The sequence below is a fragment of the Lissotriton helveticus genome, chromosome 7 (assembly GCF_964261635.1).
Source record: "Lissotriton helveticus chromosome 7, aLisHel1.1, whole genome shotgun sequence".
In the NCBI taxonomy this organism is placed as follows: domain Eukaryota; kingdom Metazoa; phylum Chordata; class Amphibia; order Caudata; family Salamandridae; genus Lissotriton; species Lissotriton helveticus.
Genome location: NC_136068.1, coordinates 1587567953 through 1587587106, shown reverse-complemented (window position 1 = coordinate 1587587106; position 19154 = coordinate 1587567953). Strand labels below are relative to the sequence as shown.

Here is a 19154-nt window from a genome sequence, read left to right as displayed (position 1 = left end):
AGCAATGGGAGATGAGCTGCTCTCACACACACGCCGTGACAGGCAACGCTCGCCTTAGATTAGTACACTATAAATTCTTTCACCGGCTCTACTTCACACCTGCCAAATTGCACCGACTGGGTCTCAGAGACAACGATCGCTGTCTCAGATGTGGCAGACCTGGCGCAGACTTCATACACATAGCATGGAAATGCCGAGCAGTTGCCTCGTACTGGATAGAAGTGTTTGAGGCTATATCGGTAATGATCGGAATACCCACGGACCCTTGTCCTGAAATAGCCTTACTCGGACACACTAACCCGGCAATAAAAACACACCGAAAATTTTATGCACTAAGCCTCCTGTTGGCTAAACGACAGGTGGCGTGTAGATGGGGTAGGGAATGGTGGCCTACATTTAAGGACTGGCTTAGTACTATGTCTACGTGGCAGGAACAACTCCACAATTACGCTGACCTTTTACCTCATAAGTCACGCCCCAAAGACCTATGGGGCCCCCTCACTACATATCTGATTCAGGCACAAGATAACGACGAATCCGAAGAGGAAGATAGTGGAGGGATGAGTAGCGGTAACCGCACCACCGCCTCTCCCCCAGGACCCACTCCCCTGCACAACGCAGCAGTATGACTCCCGCACACACCCTCTAAATTTCTTCCCCCTTCTGGAAAATGCGCAGGACTCACATGAATAGGCACATGACACATCGCCCGTGACACCCTTGAACACAAGCCAACAGCTGCACAGGAGGAACGGATTACGAGGCTGCTAGCCCCCCCCCCGCCCTCTGTTTTGTTTCATTACAGCTTGTCTCAATCCGGGAAACACTCACTACAACACACCCATGACATGGCACAACATCAGATTCTTTGAATGGTACAAAAAGTTATACCTTCCCTGACAATGAGTGATGTTTACAGGGTGCGTAATTGTAATACCGGGAGTGCCCGGCACTACAAACTGTTACAGGACAACATACTGGCACTCCACACTACAAGATCCACCACGCCACATACTTCGTATGGTGGCCTCATTAGGGGAAGGAAAAGTGAATAATATGTTATAAAGTTGATTGAAAAGTTAAAAGTAACCTCAAGGCTTTGTTGCTTATAAACCGCATTGTGATCATGTTGGTAAGATAAAGCTTCCTCTATGGCCCACGTCTAGATACATCGCGGCCGGCCCGGATGGGTTGTATGCATCATGCTGCGTTAGCTGTATACCCCCGCCGGAAACACATATGCATCTTCATAAGGCATGTCATAGCTGCCGGCCTACTGACGTGGGTTGTAGGCATTAAGCAGTGTACTATGTGTTATTGACCAATAAAGGTTTTAATAAAAAAAAAAAATTAAAAAAAAAAAAACTCCGCTGTTCACCAGATGAGATGGAATTTACAATAGATGCCTCTGTGCGGTGCATTCTTTCTTCGGATACTTCGAATTTCATTGTAGACTAAATAAAACTTATCAATTCTCTTCCGGTTTTAATTTTGACTGTTCCTCCTCTTTGTGCAAAACGAGTGAGCGGGGTCATTTCATGTGCACTGCAGGATGTATGACATCACCCCGAACCACGTGCAGCACGGGATTTTGGCTCCAGAAGGCAGTGGGTCCCTCTAACTGTGAACAAGAGACCCCTGGGCGTATATAGTGTTCAGCCGAGGACATTGTGAGACACATGAGACCCATCTGTGCATACAAGGAAGCACCATACTCACTACTTCCGCCGACAAGAAGATTCTAAGCCCTGTTGCTTAAGCAGAGCATTTACACCAGGCCTTCTACCTGTTAACAATAAACATCTCTTATTTCAGCAGCAGGAGACGCTGGGGTGAACGTGTGCTTTACAAATATATATATGTTATGTTACGTTGTGTTGTGCTGTGTTATATGATATGACTGAGCACCGCAATAGGTTCTGGGGGCCTCACTGAGTATTACAGGAGACACTAGGGAGCATAATATCAAGGGGGGCGATAGGCAATTTTTGCCGCTTTAGCAGCCATTTTCGTCCGCTAAGCGGCGATAATACTATCGCCCTATTAGCAAGCTGTCGCTAACAGCAGTTAGCGACAGCTTGTAGGCGACAGCGAGCGGTTTGGGGCCCGCTTTGCATGTCAGCGATATTTATCGCTAATGACATGCACAGTGGGCGTACCCAACCTGTTAGCGACTGTTAGCAGTCGCTAACATCGCTATCGCCTATTACCAACACAGGCGTAGCGATGGAAATATTCACGCTAAGCGCGAATATCTCCAAAAACTAACACCTGCTCAGACCAGTTCTTAGCCATTATATCCAATGGGAGGTGGATTTAATGGCTAAGACCCTGTTAGCGATAATGCTTGAATATCGCTGTATTCTCAGCGATATTCACAGATTTTGCCGCTATCGCCGGGAATTTTATCGCATTTGAGATGAACATTGCTAATAGCACGTTATCACCAGCGATAAAATCCCGTGATGCGCCGCGATAAAAAATTGCCGCTAACCCTACTTAGCGATAAATATCGCTATTTGTTGATAATATGCCCCTAGATTCCATAATTTTGCACGAGAGTGACACGGCAGGAGATTCTGTTCCCACCAACCCCATAGCACTCATCCCTGTGCAAAACAATGGGTCCCTTAACTGTGCATAACTGGAGGCACAAGACTACCTATGCATACAAGGAGACCCCCCCTCCAAACATACACAGCAGGACTCTGCCCACATCTAATGCTATATACCCCGTGGGCCATAGCCGTGCACTTTGCTCAACAGAGGGTACAGGACCCCATAGAGACTCCATACACACAGTAGACGAGGGCCCTCGCTGAAAGCACTTGGTACACAGTTTTGCAAAACAGGATCTAGTGGGTGTCTAAAATGTTCGCCACAGGAGACAGACCCCTTTACCACGTACAGCAGGAACAATGTCCCACCAAAAGTTGTGTCACTGGGCCCTAACTGTCCAAACCAGGAGATGCTGGCTCCACCCAGGATTCAGAGCGCCATTTTAACGATGCTGTCTTTCCTTTGCAGGCGGTGAGATCTAGCCTCTTGCAGTGTCTGGCTTTCCTCAAACAGAGATGTCCCACGACCAGAGTGGCTCTAGTCACCTTCAGTGACCAGGTACGGGCATCAGGGGAGGGGGCGGGATGGACAACCCTTCAGCGACAGGAGCTTCCAGGGAGGAATGGGAGGCGGGGGCACACACTATGGCATAGTGGTAATCCCTCTGAGATTGGTGCAGAGAGGTGTATCCTTTTATAGAGGAAAACACAGTGAGGATAATTCGTCTGAGGCAAGGTGGGCGGTGTCCCCTCCAGGACAGGTGCAAAAAGATTCCAAACTGGATTCCAAACTGGAATGGCATGGTGAGCAAAAAAACGATGGATTTAGGCCCAGATCTCTGTCCTGGGGTGAATGTATGACTTTGTTCTGCATTCTGTCCATCATTGTTCTTTTTGCATTTGTCATCCCTCCAGGACAGGAGCACACTCAGAGAGAGGATGGGTGAATCTCTTTGAGACAAAGGCAGTCATGGTCGGAAGGTCTCTTTGAGATAGCAGCACACAGAGCCTGCTGTAAGGCAGTGCGACCGGTGGGGTCACACTGGACGCTGACCTAGAGGGGGGTGCTGACCTAGAGGGGGCGCTGACCTCGGGGTGGCGCTGTGTTTAGCAATAAGTAGGGTTTAAAACCACCTGCTGTATTTTCCGTGTGCGTCAAGGTTTCAGGCACATTTAAAATGTCATGATCACTCTTGTAATTAATGTTCATGTTAGAGAGAGATTAGAGTTTTGTCTAGTAGCGGTTTTGACTACCCTAAAGTAGTTCAGAGGGTTAATATGCCTCAAAGAACAGATCTGTATTTTATGTGGTTAGCCGAGTGCATTAGTAAAACCAGCCTTTACCAGCTATTTAAAACAAATGAAATGTATTTGAGAGAGGGGCTATGGGTAGATGAAGAGCACTTTTACAGGGTGATTGTGAAGTAATACAAGGAGGAGGTTATATGGGAGGGAGAGGGCGCAAAAAAATTGTTGCACCAGGCGCAATCAGCACAGAAGCCGGCCCTGGCAGCACATGAGTGGGATGCATACTCACCCCATCCCCAGACCCCAGGGACAGATACGCACACAGTGACTGGCCCTATTTTTTAGGGTTCTCTGTGGTAAAAGTGTCATAAGATGTTCTGTTATGTCCTTATTTGATGAATTGAATTGTTTTTAATTATGCTGAAATGATGCATTGTGTTTTATTATAGGTGTTTTTATAATATTTGTGTTTTAATAATATTCACATGTACTAAAGAAATAAATTGACTTGTTTGCACTGCATGTTATAGTAGTATCATTCTTTGAGTGTTTCAGGGACTTTGAGTGAGATCTTTTTTGAGTTTATCTATGTGTTTTATATGAAGTAAGAATTCCACTATTGATAGGAGGTTCTTGTTGATTGAGTGAATCAAGGGATAATTTGTTTTTGTACTGATAGTACTCTACTCCCTTGGTTGTTGGCAAGGGGTCTCTCTCTGTTTAAACACGTTACTTCTTGTATCACATATCTGGATGCAATGACAGAAACAGCAAAATACTAGTCGGGCGTCACACTATGCTAAACACAGATTTTTAGCGTAAGTGTTTTAAAGTCACACCCCTAATTGCACTGGCCACACCTCTTTTAGAGAACCCCCCACTTACAGCCCTGACCCCCAGTAATGGCGGTCATTACGTGACACCACTAGTGATTACAGATACTTTTTGTTAGATTCTCCTTGTCAGCAGGGACAGTATTTTGGAGCTAGTAAACAGGAAAAGCACAGGCAGCAGTAGAGTTTTCTTCAGTCATGCCTGGAACAGGCGCATCACAATCAGCAGTAGGAACTGTCTGCCTTCTTCCAGCGGAGTACAAGTACAACACAAGAAGCAAACCTGAAACCTTTACAGATACAGATAACATGCTTTGTGCGAGTATCAGCAGTGCATGCGTACATTACAAAGAGGAGAAACTGTATGAACACCACCAAGGAAAGATTCCCAAGCACACAAAAAATTGGGCCCAATTGGCACGTATAACAGGAGTAAACCTAAAGAGTCAAGGCATCCACCGCTCACACTCAGAGTACGGGTGCAGCGAAGGAAGGAAGGAGCAGATTCCCTACACAGCACACAAAAGTTAATTCTCAACAGACACAACCGCCATCAAGTTTCTGCCTGCAAAGTTGGTTTATCACTGTACATTGCAACCTTCCACACTTGGTACTGCGAGATACGTGAATCAATGTGGTGCACACACACAATACCCCTCCCCACCTCAAACCCCAGCTCCACTGTCAGGTTCAGCATGTGTTTGAGAGTAGTTTGTACTGCTTTGGTAACTGACGTGCTGAGACCACAACCGGCATTAATTGCCCACGTATTGTGCCTAGAGTGTCCTCTGGCTCCAAAACACTACTCACAGTGCAGGAGGATCAGTCAGTGCTGGGTCAGTGAGCTCCATGGCTCAACTGATCAGTTCCCTGTGATTTTAAAGCGGGCGCCATGCTAAAACTTAAAGCGTGGTGCCCAATCACAGTTATTTAAAAATGATGCTAAAATACAAAGCGTGGTCTCCGTGCATATTTAACCTATTTGCATGGTGGCTCCAGAAGAGGGTGCCATTGTGATACAAAAGAATCCCATGAAACCAGGGGGCATATTATCAAGGACCGGTGTTAAAATTATCGCCGTTTTATCGGCAGGAAACTGCCGATATAATGGCGATAATGGGCTTGATAATACGCCCTTGTTAATTCCCATAGAAGCCCATGTTCTGATGTTAACATGGGCTTCTATGGCGATAATTTTAACACCGGTCCTTGATAATATGCCCGCAGGTGCCATAAAAATAATGATGAACCAGGGCGCTGTGGTAAAATAAACAAGCGCCGAGGCAGCAGGGGGGGAGAGAGGAGGGGGGCCTGCGCGGCACGCTGAAAGTTAAAAGCAGCAGGGTGAGGGAAGAGAGGAGGGGGCCTTTCCCTTGCGGGAGCGAGCAGGAACCATCTGTTAGTAACAGATGGTTTGAAAGTTCGCTCCCGCAAGGGAATCGCCAAACGTGCACGCGTTGCCATTCGAAGCAATGCAACGCGTGCATGTTTTTGCCCGCAAAGCTGTGCCGATTACTGAAGGTCATTTTCCTATTCAGCGCATGTGCGCTGTGTAGGCGAGACCTAATGAATGTTTATGGGAGTTCATGGGTTGGATGGGGTTAGATGGATTCATGAAAGTGTTTGGTGCTGGTTCTGTGATGTACATCCGTGTGTACTGCCTGTTCCTATAATCTCCTGTGATTCTGCAGGTGGTGTTATACGGGGACGGGATGCAGGAACCACAAAAACTCCAGGACTGTGAACTACTGGACCAGGACTACCTGAGGTCTCAGGGTCAACGTCAGCCCCTACCACATCGTCTCACCGATAGCCTGGAGCACCTGGAGGCGGCTGTCCAAAGGTAGGAGTCTGCAGTAGCTGGGATCAGCCATTTCATTTGGAGTCCGCTCTCTTAAGGCTGCCTTACACACCCGGAGACAGCCATTACAATTTAGAGGTGTGCAGCACCTCGAGTCAGATATGGGACTTAGAGTCAAACATCTTAAGGCAGGAAGTAGTAGCCTGAACCACCTGTAAATAGATGGCCATCTTAAGTCAGTCATCTTAGGCTAGGAAGGTGCAGCCTAAAGCATCTTCTGGCACATGCATCAAGGAAGGCTTTTGTGATTCCTTAATTGCAATTATTAAGGAATCGCAATTAAGGAATCGCTAAGGCCTATGCATGTAGGAATCGCTATAAAAATAGCAATTTCTAAACAATCCTAAATAGTGACTCACAAATTGCGAGTCGCAATGAAGGAATGGCTTTCTATTGATTTCCATGGGCCTTGAGGCGCAATTTGCGAGAACCCATTAGGTACTCACAAATTGCGCATGCAAATTCAAGGGTGCAGAGGTGTCAAAAGGACACCTTGTTGCACCCCTGAAATTGTAATGTGCACCCATGTCAGACACACGCATGCCCCAGGACATGTGCGTGTGTAACATGTAACTTTGAAAAAGGCACTTTAGTGCATTTTTCAAAGTTTTTGCAAATTACCGACCTGTTTTATTTTTCGGTAATTTGCGACCTCTAATAGCAAAATCGTATTGTAAATTGCTCTAGCAGTGCATTTAAGGAATCACAATTTGCGATTCCTTAAATGCAATTTTCAGTTTTTGCATTTGGAATGATGCAACCCACATGCAAAAATACCAGTTGCAAAGGGGCAGATTCTGAGAGTCTGCCCTTTTGCGACCGGTTTTTAGTTTGATGCATGGGGCCCCTAAAGAAGTCTTAAATTGGCTGATATTGAACGTACATCAGTCCCAGGATGCAGCCACCATATTTTAGATGATAAAAATCATAGTGAACCAGAAGTAGTCAGTCTTAATTCACTTTCATCTCCATTCAAGGTTTTATTATCCATTTAGTCAAGTAGGTAAAAACACAGTGCTATAACGTAATGAAGAATTATTTTACCAGAGAGGGCATGTTTACGTTCACACAGTTTAGTTATTAATGGAGTATGTTTATTCAGAGGCGCTAAAAACAATTCTCGATACAATGTTTTTTCTTTACTTCAGAGATACCCCTGACGAAGGCCGAAGGCCCGAAATGCATTGGGTTTAACACATAATCCCAAAACATGGGAATCCGACAGGCTGTCTAAAAGGCTTCGGCATTATACATGCATTTGTACATTGGAGTCACCGTGTTTTTACCTACTTGACTAAATGGATAATAAAACCTTGAATGGAGATGAAAGTGAATTAAGACGTACTACTTCTGGTTCACGATGATTTTTATCATCTAAAATGTGGTGACTGCATCGTGGGACTGATGTACGTTCAATATCAGCCAATTTAGTACATGTTTTCCACGGCGCTTCAGGACATAGCACTGACCAGGATAGCACCCCAAACGATTACATTTGATGAACTTTGAGAAAATGTGAGTGCGGGCCGCACCTATATTTGCCCCTAAAGAAGTCCACAGCACCCGAGTCAGCCATCTGTAGGTAGGGAAAAGATGGAAGGAGTTGAAGAGAAGGCCATGCTAAGCAAATCTACAACGCATGGGGTCGGTCTGCCTAAGTCAAGAGTATACAGAACCTGGCAAGGGCAGCATGTTTCCAGATATTCTATTGATACTAAGATACCCACAAATAATGAAACACCCACACACAGAGCTACTACGACAAACATTCTCAGACACACAGGTATGCACAAATGTTCTGTTAGATGTGCCTAAGAGCACATACAGATGTTCTGTTAGATGTGCACAAGAGCACATACAGATGGTCTGTTAGATGTGCACAAGAGCTCATACAGATGTTCTGTTAGATGTGCCCAAGAGCACATACAGATACTCCCACATGCATTCCAGCATTCACACACACAGGTATGCAGACACACATTGCTCTGATGCACTTAGCAGTTTGGACATTTGGTTATTTTCCTTGAGTAGTAACTCTGTGTTCATTTGAGCAAGTCTTTACTTGGAAGCTTCTTCGTCTCCCAAACATGAATTTAGTTATTCTTTCTTTTTCAGATTAGAAGAAACTGGAGCCACAGCATTGGGACCTGCTGCGCTTGTTTCCATAGCAATAGCATCTCAGAAGCCAGGATCTAAGGCAAGTGATGAGGGGAGGAGAGGAGAAGAGAGACGCAGTGTTCTAGGAAAACAGGCAACCTAAAATGCACATAGGCAAAATCACAGCCACTATTTTTAGCTAGATTGGATCTGGATGATAAAGAAGGATTCAAAGATAAATACATTAGAACGTGATTATGAACAACTTCTTATAAAAAAGCGTTTTACGTTGACCTGGAAATTATAAGTAACCCAATTATAAGGAAAATTGATATGAATACAAATCCTGAATACAAAACTTTTTTAAAGCATACTGTAATAAATACATTTCTTGCTTCCAACCCTAAGATTTACTCTATTCTACTTCAAACCCTACTCGAAAACACACTGCCATTGCCTTCCCCTAAATAAAGTTCTAATTCTAATACTAAACCTAACCTCAAACGTAGCCTTTAACTTAACCCAAGCACAATCCTAATGCTAACACACTACCTTGCTTAACTTAAACTCACCAAGACCCTAACTACGTTCCTAATTTAATCCGCTAGCCTGAATTACCCTTATATTTTAATATAACCATAATATATACTCTAATCCTGATACTTCAAATAATCCTAAAACCATCTCTAAACCTACAATTAACATTAACAAAGATAAAATGGAATTTCCTTAGTAGCAATCAAAATAAAAATGATCATTTTCAATTTTCTGCATTTTACTTAAAATTTATCCCCTTGATGGTGTATTCATTTTCCACATAAAGTCGAGAAAAGTGAGGACAGAATAGACACAATCTAGAATCATTAAAAGTGGATGGCATAACACAGACTGAATTACATTACAGCAACTGATTTATGCCTGTTATTATTGTCAGTTTAAAGGGTTCTCATTTGATTGCCCCTAAAGTATGAGTCTGCAGGGGCAGCTCCTCCGTTATGGTGGAAGCGTTGCTCCCCCTGCTGAAAACCAGCAGAGGCAAAGGCCAAAAATAAAACGATAATAAAACATTTTTATTATCATTTTATATTTGGTCCTACAGGCTGGAACTGCGAGCCGAGGGAGGGGCGTGACCAGCTGCACTGACGCTGCAGTTGCAACACCAGGGAAAAGGGGGGAGTGGTGGGCACTGCCAAGTGCTCATGAAGGTTGGCCGGCCCCAGAGGGCTGGCCAAACTGTCTTGCACATTTAGGGGTATATCATCAAGCGGCAGCGATAATTATCGCTGACCGCGCTTAGTGCACGTTTTCCCATCGCCAGCTATCGCTGGAATTGATCACCAAGCTAGCGTTGTATTAACAACACTTAGCGCATTGGCGATGAAAATTCCAGCGATAGCAGGGAAATGGCCCAACAACGCTGGAAAACCAGTGATGTTCACTTGTAAACGACAATAACCTTGCTGATATGACCCTGTGGTCGTATCACCATAATCCACCCCCAATGCTATGTATACATAAGACTGGATTTTAGCAGATGCTAAAATCCACCGATAAAGGTCAGTCAGTGCAATTTTGTCCACCGCTACACCGGCCAGGCCATTGTAGTTAATATCGCGAAGCTGCCTTTGCGATATTTATCCACAGAGTTCTGTCAGGCAGGCCTACTTTGCACCGCATTAGCGATGCGAAGTTAGGTGTGCCGGAAACGGGCGCTAAGTCAGAAAAACACGCGCTAGCGTGTCCTTGTTGATAAAACGATAAAGTTGTCGCCGCTTTTTGCCCGTAAACGGACGCTAAAGCGACGATAAGTTTATCGCCAGCCCTTGATAATATGCCCCTTGGACTTTCTCCACCTAGCCGTGTTGTACAGCTGGGTGGAGAAACCAACACAGGTTCCCAGTCAATGTCTGAGCACCAAACCAAGGCGCACAGACCAATCCCAGCAACGCTCACATGCTGGGAACAGTCCAAGCATGTGAACAGTGCTGGGATTGGGAGCTTGCGCAGTAGTTCCTGGACATCCGGACAGCGAGGATCATGGGGAAGGCGGCTGCTGTTGGAGCAGGTAAGTCAGAGGCGCAACTAGAGCCACATTTTGGGGGGGGGGGGGCTACGAAAAATTTCGGGGAAGGCTGAATCTCTAAGCAATAGACAGACTGGAGCTGCAGGTGGTGAAACAACAACAGTGCCCCATTAACAAGCAAAAGGTATTTAAAAGACATGTGAAGTACTCAGGTGTGGCTGTGTGTGTGCCCGGGAAGCAGTCTCATCCCGGGCTGCCACACACCTTCGGGGGGCTGAAGCCCTTTGAGTCCAATGGGCATTGTGCACCTGAGGTAAGTGCATTTTTCTTTCTTTATTTTCTAATTCTTTTTCCTTTTTTGTGCTCCTCCCTCCCCACCACTTTGCAATACGAGTGGCCACTCCTGACAGTCTGGGTTGGTCCCACTGCGACTCAGTTCCCAAACAGGGAGGGTGAAGTTTCATCTTTTGCCTTCCTTATGTGCTCCTGTTAGACTTATATGTGGTTCAAAACACATTTTCAATATTAAAACATTTTTTTGTTGGTTCAGGTAATGTAAGGCTTTTTTAAAGTTTCTCTACATCAATAGATTCAATTTATCATCAAAAAACCTATGGTACCTGTGAACAATTGTATATATCTGGCTAATTAATAATTATATAATACATTTCGGACTAATGTCAGTCATCAAGGAAATATTCCCATTTGTTACCATCATTTTTTTAAAACACTTCGAAGTTCCAGAAAACAAACTTATTTAACCTGTATATACACCAATACACTTGTATAATCTTGTTAGTGAAATTAAGTACCACATTTATATGTTGGTTGTATGTTTACTCCATCGCAACGGCGATAGAGTATACATACCTCCAACATGAAGGCCTGTCTGATTTAAATGTAGACATACCTTCAGTATTGCTACGGCGAAGATTACTCCATCAGAGAAATACCTACATGTAGCCATTTTTTAGGGCTCGCCTTTCCTATTCCTCAGGAATAGGAAAACAGCCCTAATGCAGCCAAACCATACTTCAGGCCAAGCAAGGGCTCTCCAGCGGATTTTCGAAAGTGCACGCCTCGTGGACGAGCATGCCCGAGCCTTCCCACTGCCAGCAGCATTTCGCCAGGCCACATCAAAGGTTTCCCCAGCACTGCCCCGCCCATCAATCACCCTCCCACGCCAGCAGCTCTTCCCGCTCCGCCCCCTGCTCTCTGCCCCCTGCTGCATCAAAGGCTTTTTTTAAAATTTAAATTACCATCTGTTCCAAAGCCTTCTTTGAGATCAGCTCTTCCCGCTACGCCCCCCCAGCCATCTGTCCTTTATTTTCTCGCATTTCTCCTCCCCCTCCCCAGCCGCCAGCACCTCCGATCTCTCCCCTCGCACACAGCCTAACTCTTTTTTTTTTTATTTAAACCTTTGCTTCATCGATTTCATGCACCTCTTATTGGGTACATTTCGGAAATGCGTTCTTACCACAACACTACGCATATCGTATTCCCGTGCCGCTTCTCAGAAGCGGGAGGTAAGATTGACTTACACTGACGTGACAATCGGTCATAAGATGTTTGTCAGCGTCTTTGTGTAACTTATTGTTGGTAATTGACCTGAGCGAGAGCATGTATGCACTTTTTTTAATCACCAAGACTTTGCACTTTTTAAACATTCCAAGTGAGAGGTCTTTAAGGTTTTCACACAGTATGTGCATGAACGATGCCTCGTTACCACACATCTTTCCTAGGTGCGTATCAGACTAGGCACAGGCAGGAATGATATATGTCTGATAGTACAGCTTCTTTAGCCCCCATCTGTTCCCCAGCCGTTCCCCAGCCTGCCGAGAGCAGCTCTTCCCGCTCCGCCCCCTCCCCACTTTCTCTCGCCGCACACCTCTGTTGCTTTATATCCTGCAGAAGTTTAACTGACTTTTCTGCCCTACGAATGCAGATTCGTTTTGTGCTTTGATATTTTGACATCCCGTACATATGCCTCTCGTGCAGCTGCAGATACAGACGTTTCCTAGGTTCGTATCAGACTAGGCACAGGCAGGAATGTGTGTCTGGAAGATCCTTGAGCCATATGTCAGATAGTACAGCTTCTTTAGCCCCATCCTGAGCACTTGTGCTTGCTTACACAGTATGCAGAATCGCAGGTTTTATTCATGGCCTGCATGACTACGGTCTAGATGTTCCTTTAATCAAGTACAAAGTGGCATGTTTCACAACATGCTAGGGCATTACCATCTGTTCCCCAGCCTGCCGAGAGCAGCTCTTCCCGCTCCTCTTTGCCCCCTCCCCACTCTCTCTCCCCGCACACCACCAGCCATCAGTGCACGCTTTCACCAGGCATACACACCACCGGCCGTCAGTGCACGCTTTCACCAGGCACACACAACCAGCCGTCAGTGCACGCTTTCACAAGGCACACACACATACCGCCAGCCATCAGTGCACGCTTTCACCAGGCATACACACCACCGGCCGTCAGTGCACACTTTCACCAGGCACACACACACACACACCACCAGCCATTAGGGCACGCTTTCACCAGGCATACACACCACCGGCTGTCAGTGCACGCTTTCACCAGGCACACACACACACCACCAGCCATCAGTGCACGCTTTCACCAGGCATACTCACCACCGGCCATCAGTTCACGCTTTCACCAGGCACACGCACACACCACCAGCCATCAGTGCACGCTTTCACCAGGCATACACACCACCGGCCGTCAGTGCACACTCTCACCAGGCACAGACACCATCAGTCATCAGTGCACGCTTTCACCAGGCACACACCACCAGCCGTCAGTGCACGCTATCACCAGGCACACACCACCAGCCATCAGTGCATGCTTCCACCAGGCACACACAGCAACAGCCGGCCAGGCACACACCCAGCACCAGCCATCAGTGCATTCTTTCAAAAGGCACACACACACCACCAGCCATCAGTGCACGTTTTCACCAGGCATACACATCACCGGCCGTCAGTGCACACTTTCACCGGGCACAGACACCATCAGTCATCAGGGCACGCTTACACCAGGCACACACCACCAGCCGTCAGTGCACGCTTTCACCAGGCATACACACACACACCGCCAGCCATCAGTGCACGCTTTCACCAGGCACACACCACCAGCCGTCAGTGCACGCTTTCACCAGGCACACACACCACCAGCCATCAGTGCACGCTTCCACCAGGCACACACACCACCAGCCAGCCAGGCCCACACACACCACCAGCCGTCAGTGCACGCTTTCACCAGGCACACACGCCACCAGCCATCAGTGCACCATTTCTACAGGCACACACACCACCAGCCATCAGTGCACACATCAATTGTTAATGCATCCACAATTAACTATTGTAGCAATCTCAGTATGGCACACTTTACTTTTAAACATATTCATCTAAAGCACAGCATGACACCATTCCCTCACACTCAGCACCCTCACACACTCTGCAATGGAATATACATTCCAAATAGCACTCAGTGCCACATAATTACACACCACATAATTACACTGCACTCAATGCAACATACTTTCAAAATACCATTCAGTACCACCTAATTACACGCCACATATTTACACAGCACTCAATGCAACATGCAATGCAACATACACTCCAAATACCTCTCAGTGCCCCATAATTACACACTACATAATGGTCCTTTCAAGAATAAGGACCATTGACCTGTCCTAAAGAGTTAGTTGAATCACGTTTAATTATATTTTGTTAAACAAATCCCCTTGAAGGCACCTATACCTTTCTCCTTACTCACCCAAGCCCTCAAGGGTATTTTGGGTTGCTCACTGTTCCTTAATCACATAGTTATATGCAACTTACACTCCAAATACCCCCACATAATTAAACACCACATAATTACACTCTACTGAATGCAACACACACTCCCCATATTACCACTCAGTGCCACATAATTACACGCTACATAATTACACTGCACTCAATGCAACATACACTCCAAATACCACGCAATGCCACATAATTACACGGCACACAATTACACTCTACTGAATACAATATACACTCCCCATATTACCACTCAGTGCCATATAATTACATGCCTCATACTTACACTCTACTCAATGCAACATAAATACACTTTATCTGTCTATCTATCTATCACCCTTCTATCTATCTATCTCTCTATCACCCTCACTCTATCTATCTATCTATCGCCCTCACTCTATCTATCTATCTATCGCCCTCACTCTACCTATCGCCCTCCCTCTATCTATCTATCGCCCTCACTCTATCTATCTATCACACTCACTCTATCTATCTATCGCATCACCACAGCATCACTCAGCACCACCAGAGCATCACTCAGGGGTACCACAACATCACTATGCGCTACAACAGCATCACTGAACGCCACAGCATCACTTGTCGCCACCCACTCCGCGCCACCACAGCATCAATCTTTGCAACCAGTCAACAACTGGTTCAAATATGTTCTCTCAATGTTTCAAGCTTCATTACAAATGTCACATAAAAATACAATGAACATAATCTTCAGAAAAGTTATTTACAAAAGCTATTGCCAATATAAATTAAAATAATTTTTAAGTATTAATTATTACAAAAATAAAAGCCATTTTTATTTGTAATATTAATACATCTTAGTCACGTAAATACAACACATATTGCATTACAAATGCTATAGGTGTCACATTTGCGAAAGTTAAAACTATTGGCATTGTAAATGACAAAGCTATTCAATTCACTATTTTCCAAACCAACACATAAATAAAAAATGTGTCATTTACAATACCAATAGCTCAAACTTTCCTAATGCGAGACCTATTGCATTGCAAATGCTTGTTTACTGTCTGTCACCATCAGGGTTTGGGACTGTAAACGCCAAATAATGCTCCCTCCACAATGGGAGACGACTCCCGTGGCGAGAGGAGCATTACTTTTTTATTTTCAAAAAGAAAACCTGTTTTGGGATTTTCTTTTTGAAAATAAAAAAAGAACAGTATTTGGTTCAGGGTTGTGTCATTCTGACGCAACTCTGCAACAAACAGCGGATTACATTGACAGGAACCACTGTGATGGCGGATCCTACCAATGCCTTAATAATGACCGCCAGCTTGGCAGTCATTTATAAATTCGACGGTCGGGTCCCCCACCAGGGCGATGGAAGTATTTACACTGTTGCCCTGGCGGAACTACGGCAGACCGCCAAAATATGTATTAGTATGCATCGTTTGCTCACTTACCTTTGCTTCAACAACCCCATGACCGAGTGCACTTAGTACTACCTGTATTATTCATACCATGCTTGCATTAGTATATCTTCGTGATTCTGCACAGGGTGGTTCCATTTTCTTGATGTACTTCCGGTTTTAAGAAAACACAATCATCTTTCCTTGCTGGTGTAATCAATTCCATTCCACCACATGAACTCATATCTTTAGTGATTTTACTTCTTTTATTACTGGTTTTCTGCTAGTCCCTTCTTTTTTACTTGATACCTGTGGTATGGGCTCATGGGCCTGCAAACTAACCACTGAAACACTGCTTCGTGTTAAATGTTGTCTGAGCCCTTGCACTCGGGGAATCTTTAATAATATAAATCCTGATGTTGTAACTCGTATTTAGGAGCCTGCAAGTCCAGCCAGAGCTTTGATTACATCTGAAAAACTCAGTGGCTGATGAGATCCTGAAATTTAGCTTTCAGAAAATCTTTTCTTGGTATGCACCCTCTCGTAAACTAAGATCAAGCACTACCAAATTGGTGGTAGTTCCCAAAATAAAGAGAGCTAGATAGGGAGGGAGAAGCTTCTCTTTCTTAGCATGTAGACTCTGGAACACCATGCCCCTTGTGGAGGTCTATGGCTTCGTCTCTCAGGTGATGGTGTGAACGTAGATCCACAGAAGGCTTAGGACATTCGGGAGGTGAAAGCATCCTCCTCTTTGACGGAGATCCAGAGCTTTATAGGAATGGCCACATATTGTGGCCAGTTCATATTCTGACTGGCCACTATGAAGTCTCACAAAGAAAGGAGGACCAGGACAGTGGGGAGATGCTCAGGAGGTGGTGTTCCTGTAGGTAAAAGTGACATTACTCAGTGACACTGAAGTGAGATATTTTGATCCTCAAAAGTCCACACACCTGGTGGCCAATGCCAGACCAGTAGTGGATGCTGTTCTGCTACAATAAGTGTGTGAACATACATGGGGTACTATAGCATTTAGGTGCCACGCCTTGACTGGGACAGAGCAACGTTAGTCACAAATTGAAAGAGAGGTGCTGGCCATCAGGTGGGACTGCCAGCATTTTCACCTCCTTATGTATGGGGATACGCCACTAGTTCCTCTGTTTATGGGGATGTCTTAGCTGGCTCCCTAGAATTGAAAAGTGGGTCCTGCAGTTGCAGAAATACCTTTTCAGAATTAAGTACCAGTCAGAGTGCAACAATCCAGTCGATTTTATTGTTAGGCGCCCGAGATCCGGGGTAGCAAACCCAACCGAAGATGCCAAAGAACATATTTTAACAGCGGCTTTATGTCATATTTCTTCTTTATGTTCATTGTATGGTTTCATAGTCTATATTTAGCTTGCATCTTTCAGTATGTTTGTTACTTCGCAACGTAGAATCCTGTTCTCTTGGAAGTCTCAGTCTCAGTATTCAGTTATTCTTTGGAGACTGACTAAGAGAGACACATGTGGATCTGTGGTGTTGTTCTTCATATTTATTTAATTAAAACGTATTTCAATTTCATCTGGATTTCCATTGAATTCTTTCCCTTGGATACAACACTTTACTAATACAATAGTCTGAAAGAGGACCCCTAGTTAATTTTAGTTTAACTTTTTAGACCAATCTATGCAATTCTTAAAATCCTTAGGGAGGACTATCTAGATGGATTGGTTGGCTAAACAATTGTCTGAACAGGCGACTAAAAGATCTTTGGCTATGTGCCCCTGTGTGGGACCCTTGGGCATTGCAGCACCAGCCCAACGTGGAGCACCGCCCGATGATGAAGCATGCACCACTGGTGGGTGAGGGCTTGTGCTACTAAAATCAGCTGCTCCTTGGTGATATGCAGGGCCCAGACCCTGACAGTGGGTTTTGGAAGGCTTCTTGAACTGAACTGAACTTCAAACTTATACATAGATATAGCCTTTAATTATAGCCTGACTTCGTGCCTGGTGTCAGGATGTGGGTATGCGTGATGACGTGTGTGCTAGGTTAAGGGAAGCAAACTACCATAGCTAAGAGCTGAATATGACCTTTCTGATTAGGCTCTCTTAGGTAAACTCAGAACATGCACCCTTGGGCCCTGGTGTTATGCAGCTGTCAGTAAAAAGCGATGGGAAATGTGCAGAGCCTGTTAACAAAAATGACTAAAAAAAGTGTTCAACAAAATCGAAAGTATACCAGAAATTTATAGCAGTTTGTGTATAACCAGGATAACGTCATACAAAACAGTGGCCGTGACTGAGGCTATCCTTAAAGTGTCTTATAGAGGCAGTTTGGTCATAAATACAGAAAAAATAATGTTAGGGATGGTGACACACAAATATACCTATAGAAACAAACATCCAAACAGAACCCACAGGAAAATACCCATATGAACAGGATGAACAGGGATGGGTATTTGTACTGTTGGCAAGGTGTGGCCCCTCCCTATTTATGCAGAGACATTTATGCCTCTCTTCCCCTTCCTACACCTTTTTGCTCATCTCTCATCTCTTTGCTCTCATCTTTCTATTCTGTGCCCTCCTCAGGTCATTATCTGCACTGATGGAAAAGCCAACACTGACCTGGGGAACCTGGAGGACTGCAAAGAGGACATTATGCGTCAGTACGCCAAGCTCTTCTACACAGATCTGGCTGACTTTGCCCTCATGCACAGGTGAGAGATTTCTCTGAAGGAGAAGGCAGTGGCAATGGATTCTCAGGGTGAAGTGCATTCTCACTGTGATGCTACAATCCTTTTGCTTTTGGTCATGCTGATAGATTTCTTGGCCCATCCTTCTGTTCACCAAATCTACTTGTGGCCAATTACCCAGGGCCGGACTGGGAACGCCCCGGCAATTAAGTCGGTCCGGCCGCGATAGGGTAGGCTGACCAGAATTTTAAAGCCAAAAATCGGGACATTTCACAAAAATAGAAGAAGGACTGCAATTTTACTTCAAGCGTGTGGGCAGAATGACAGCGCTCCTCAGAAGAGAATTACATAAAAGGAGGTTAGAACATACATAAAATGTAATTATTTTATACCCAGTAGCTTGCCTGGTAATTAAATTGCTTTCTTGAACCAACTGCTAACTATCCCTGCTTTGTAAAACATAAAAAGCACTTCCCACGGTTTTCAATTAACCTTCTCTAAAAACCAGGACAGGAGCTATATTTCCTGAAATCTGCTGGGACAGCTGGTAAAAAACTGGGACCATCCGGGCAAATCCTGGAAACCTGGTCACCCTACGATCGGGGGGGTGTAAAACACTGCAGCTTTTGTTACATGGGGCCGATAATGCGGCTTTGCTG

At 45.1% G+C, this 19154-nt stretch overlaps 1 protein-coding gene across 1 annotated transcript in view; it reads left to right on the top strand.

Moving 5' to 3' along the window:
* Nucleotides 1-19154, top strand: part of LOC144770548 (circularly permutated Ras protein 1-like) — a 278089-nt gene that overhangs the window by 203053 nt on the left and 55882 nt on the right. Inside the window, exons 9-12 of the mRNA XM_078655152.1 lie at nucleotides 3028-3117; nucleotides 6331-6482; nucleotides 8616-8697; nucleotides 18392-18519. Coding sequence (XP_078511278.1) covers nucleotides 3028-3117; nucleotides 6331-6482; nucleotides 8616-8697; nucleotides 18392-18519 — 452 coding nt within the window. The remainder of the gene's footprint in view (nucleotides 1-3027; nucleotides 3118-6330; nucleotides 6483-8615; nucleotides 8698-18391; nucleotides 18520-19154) is intronic.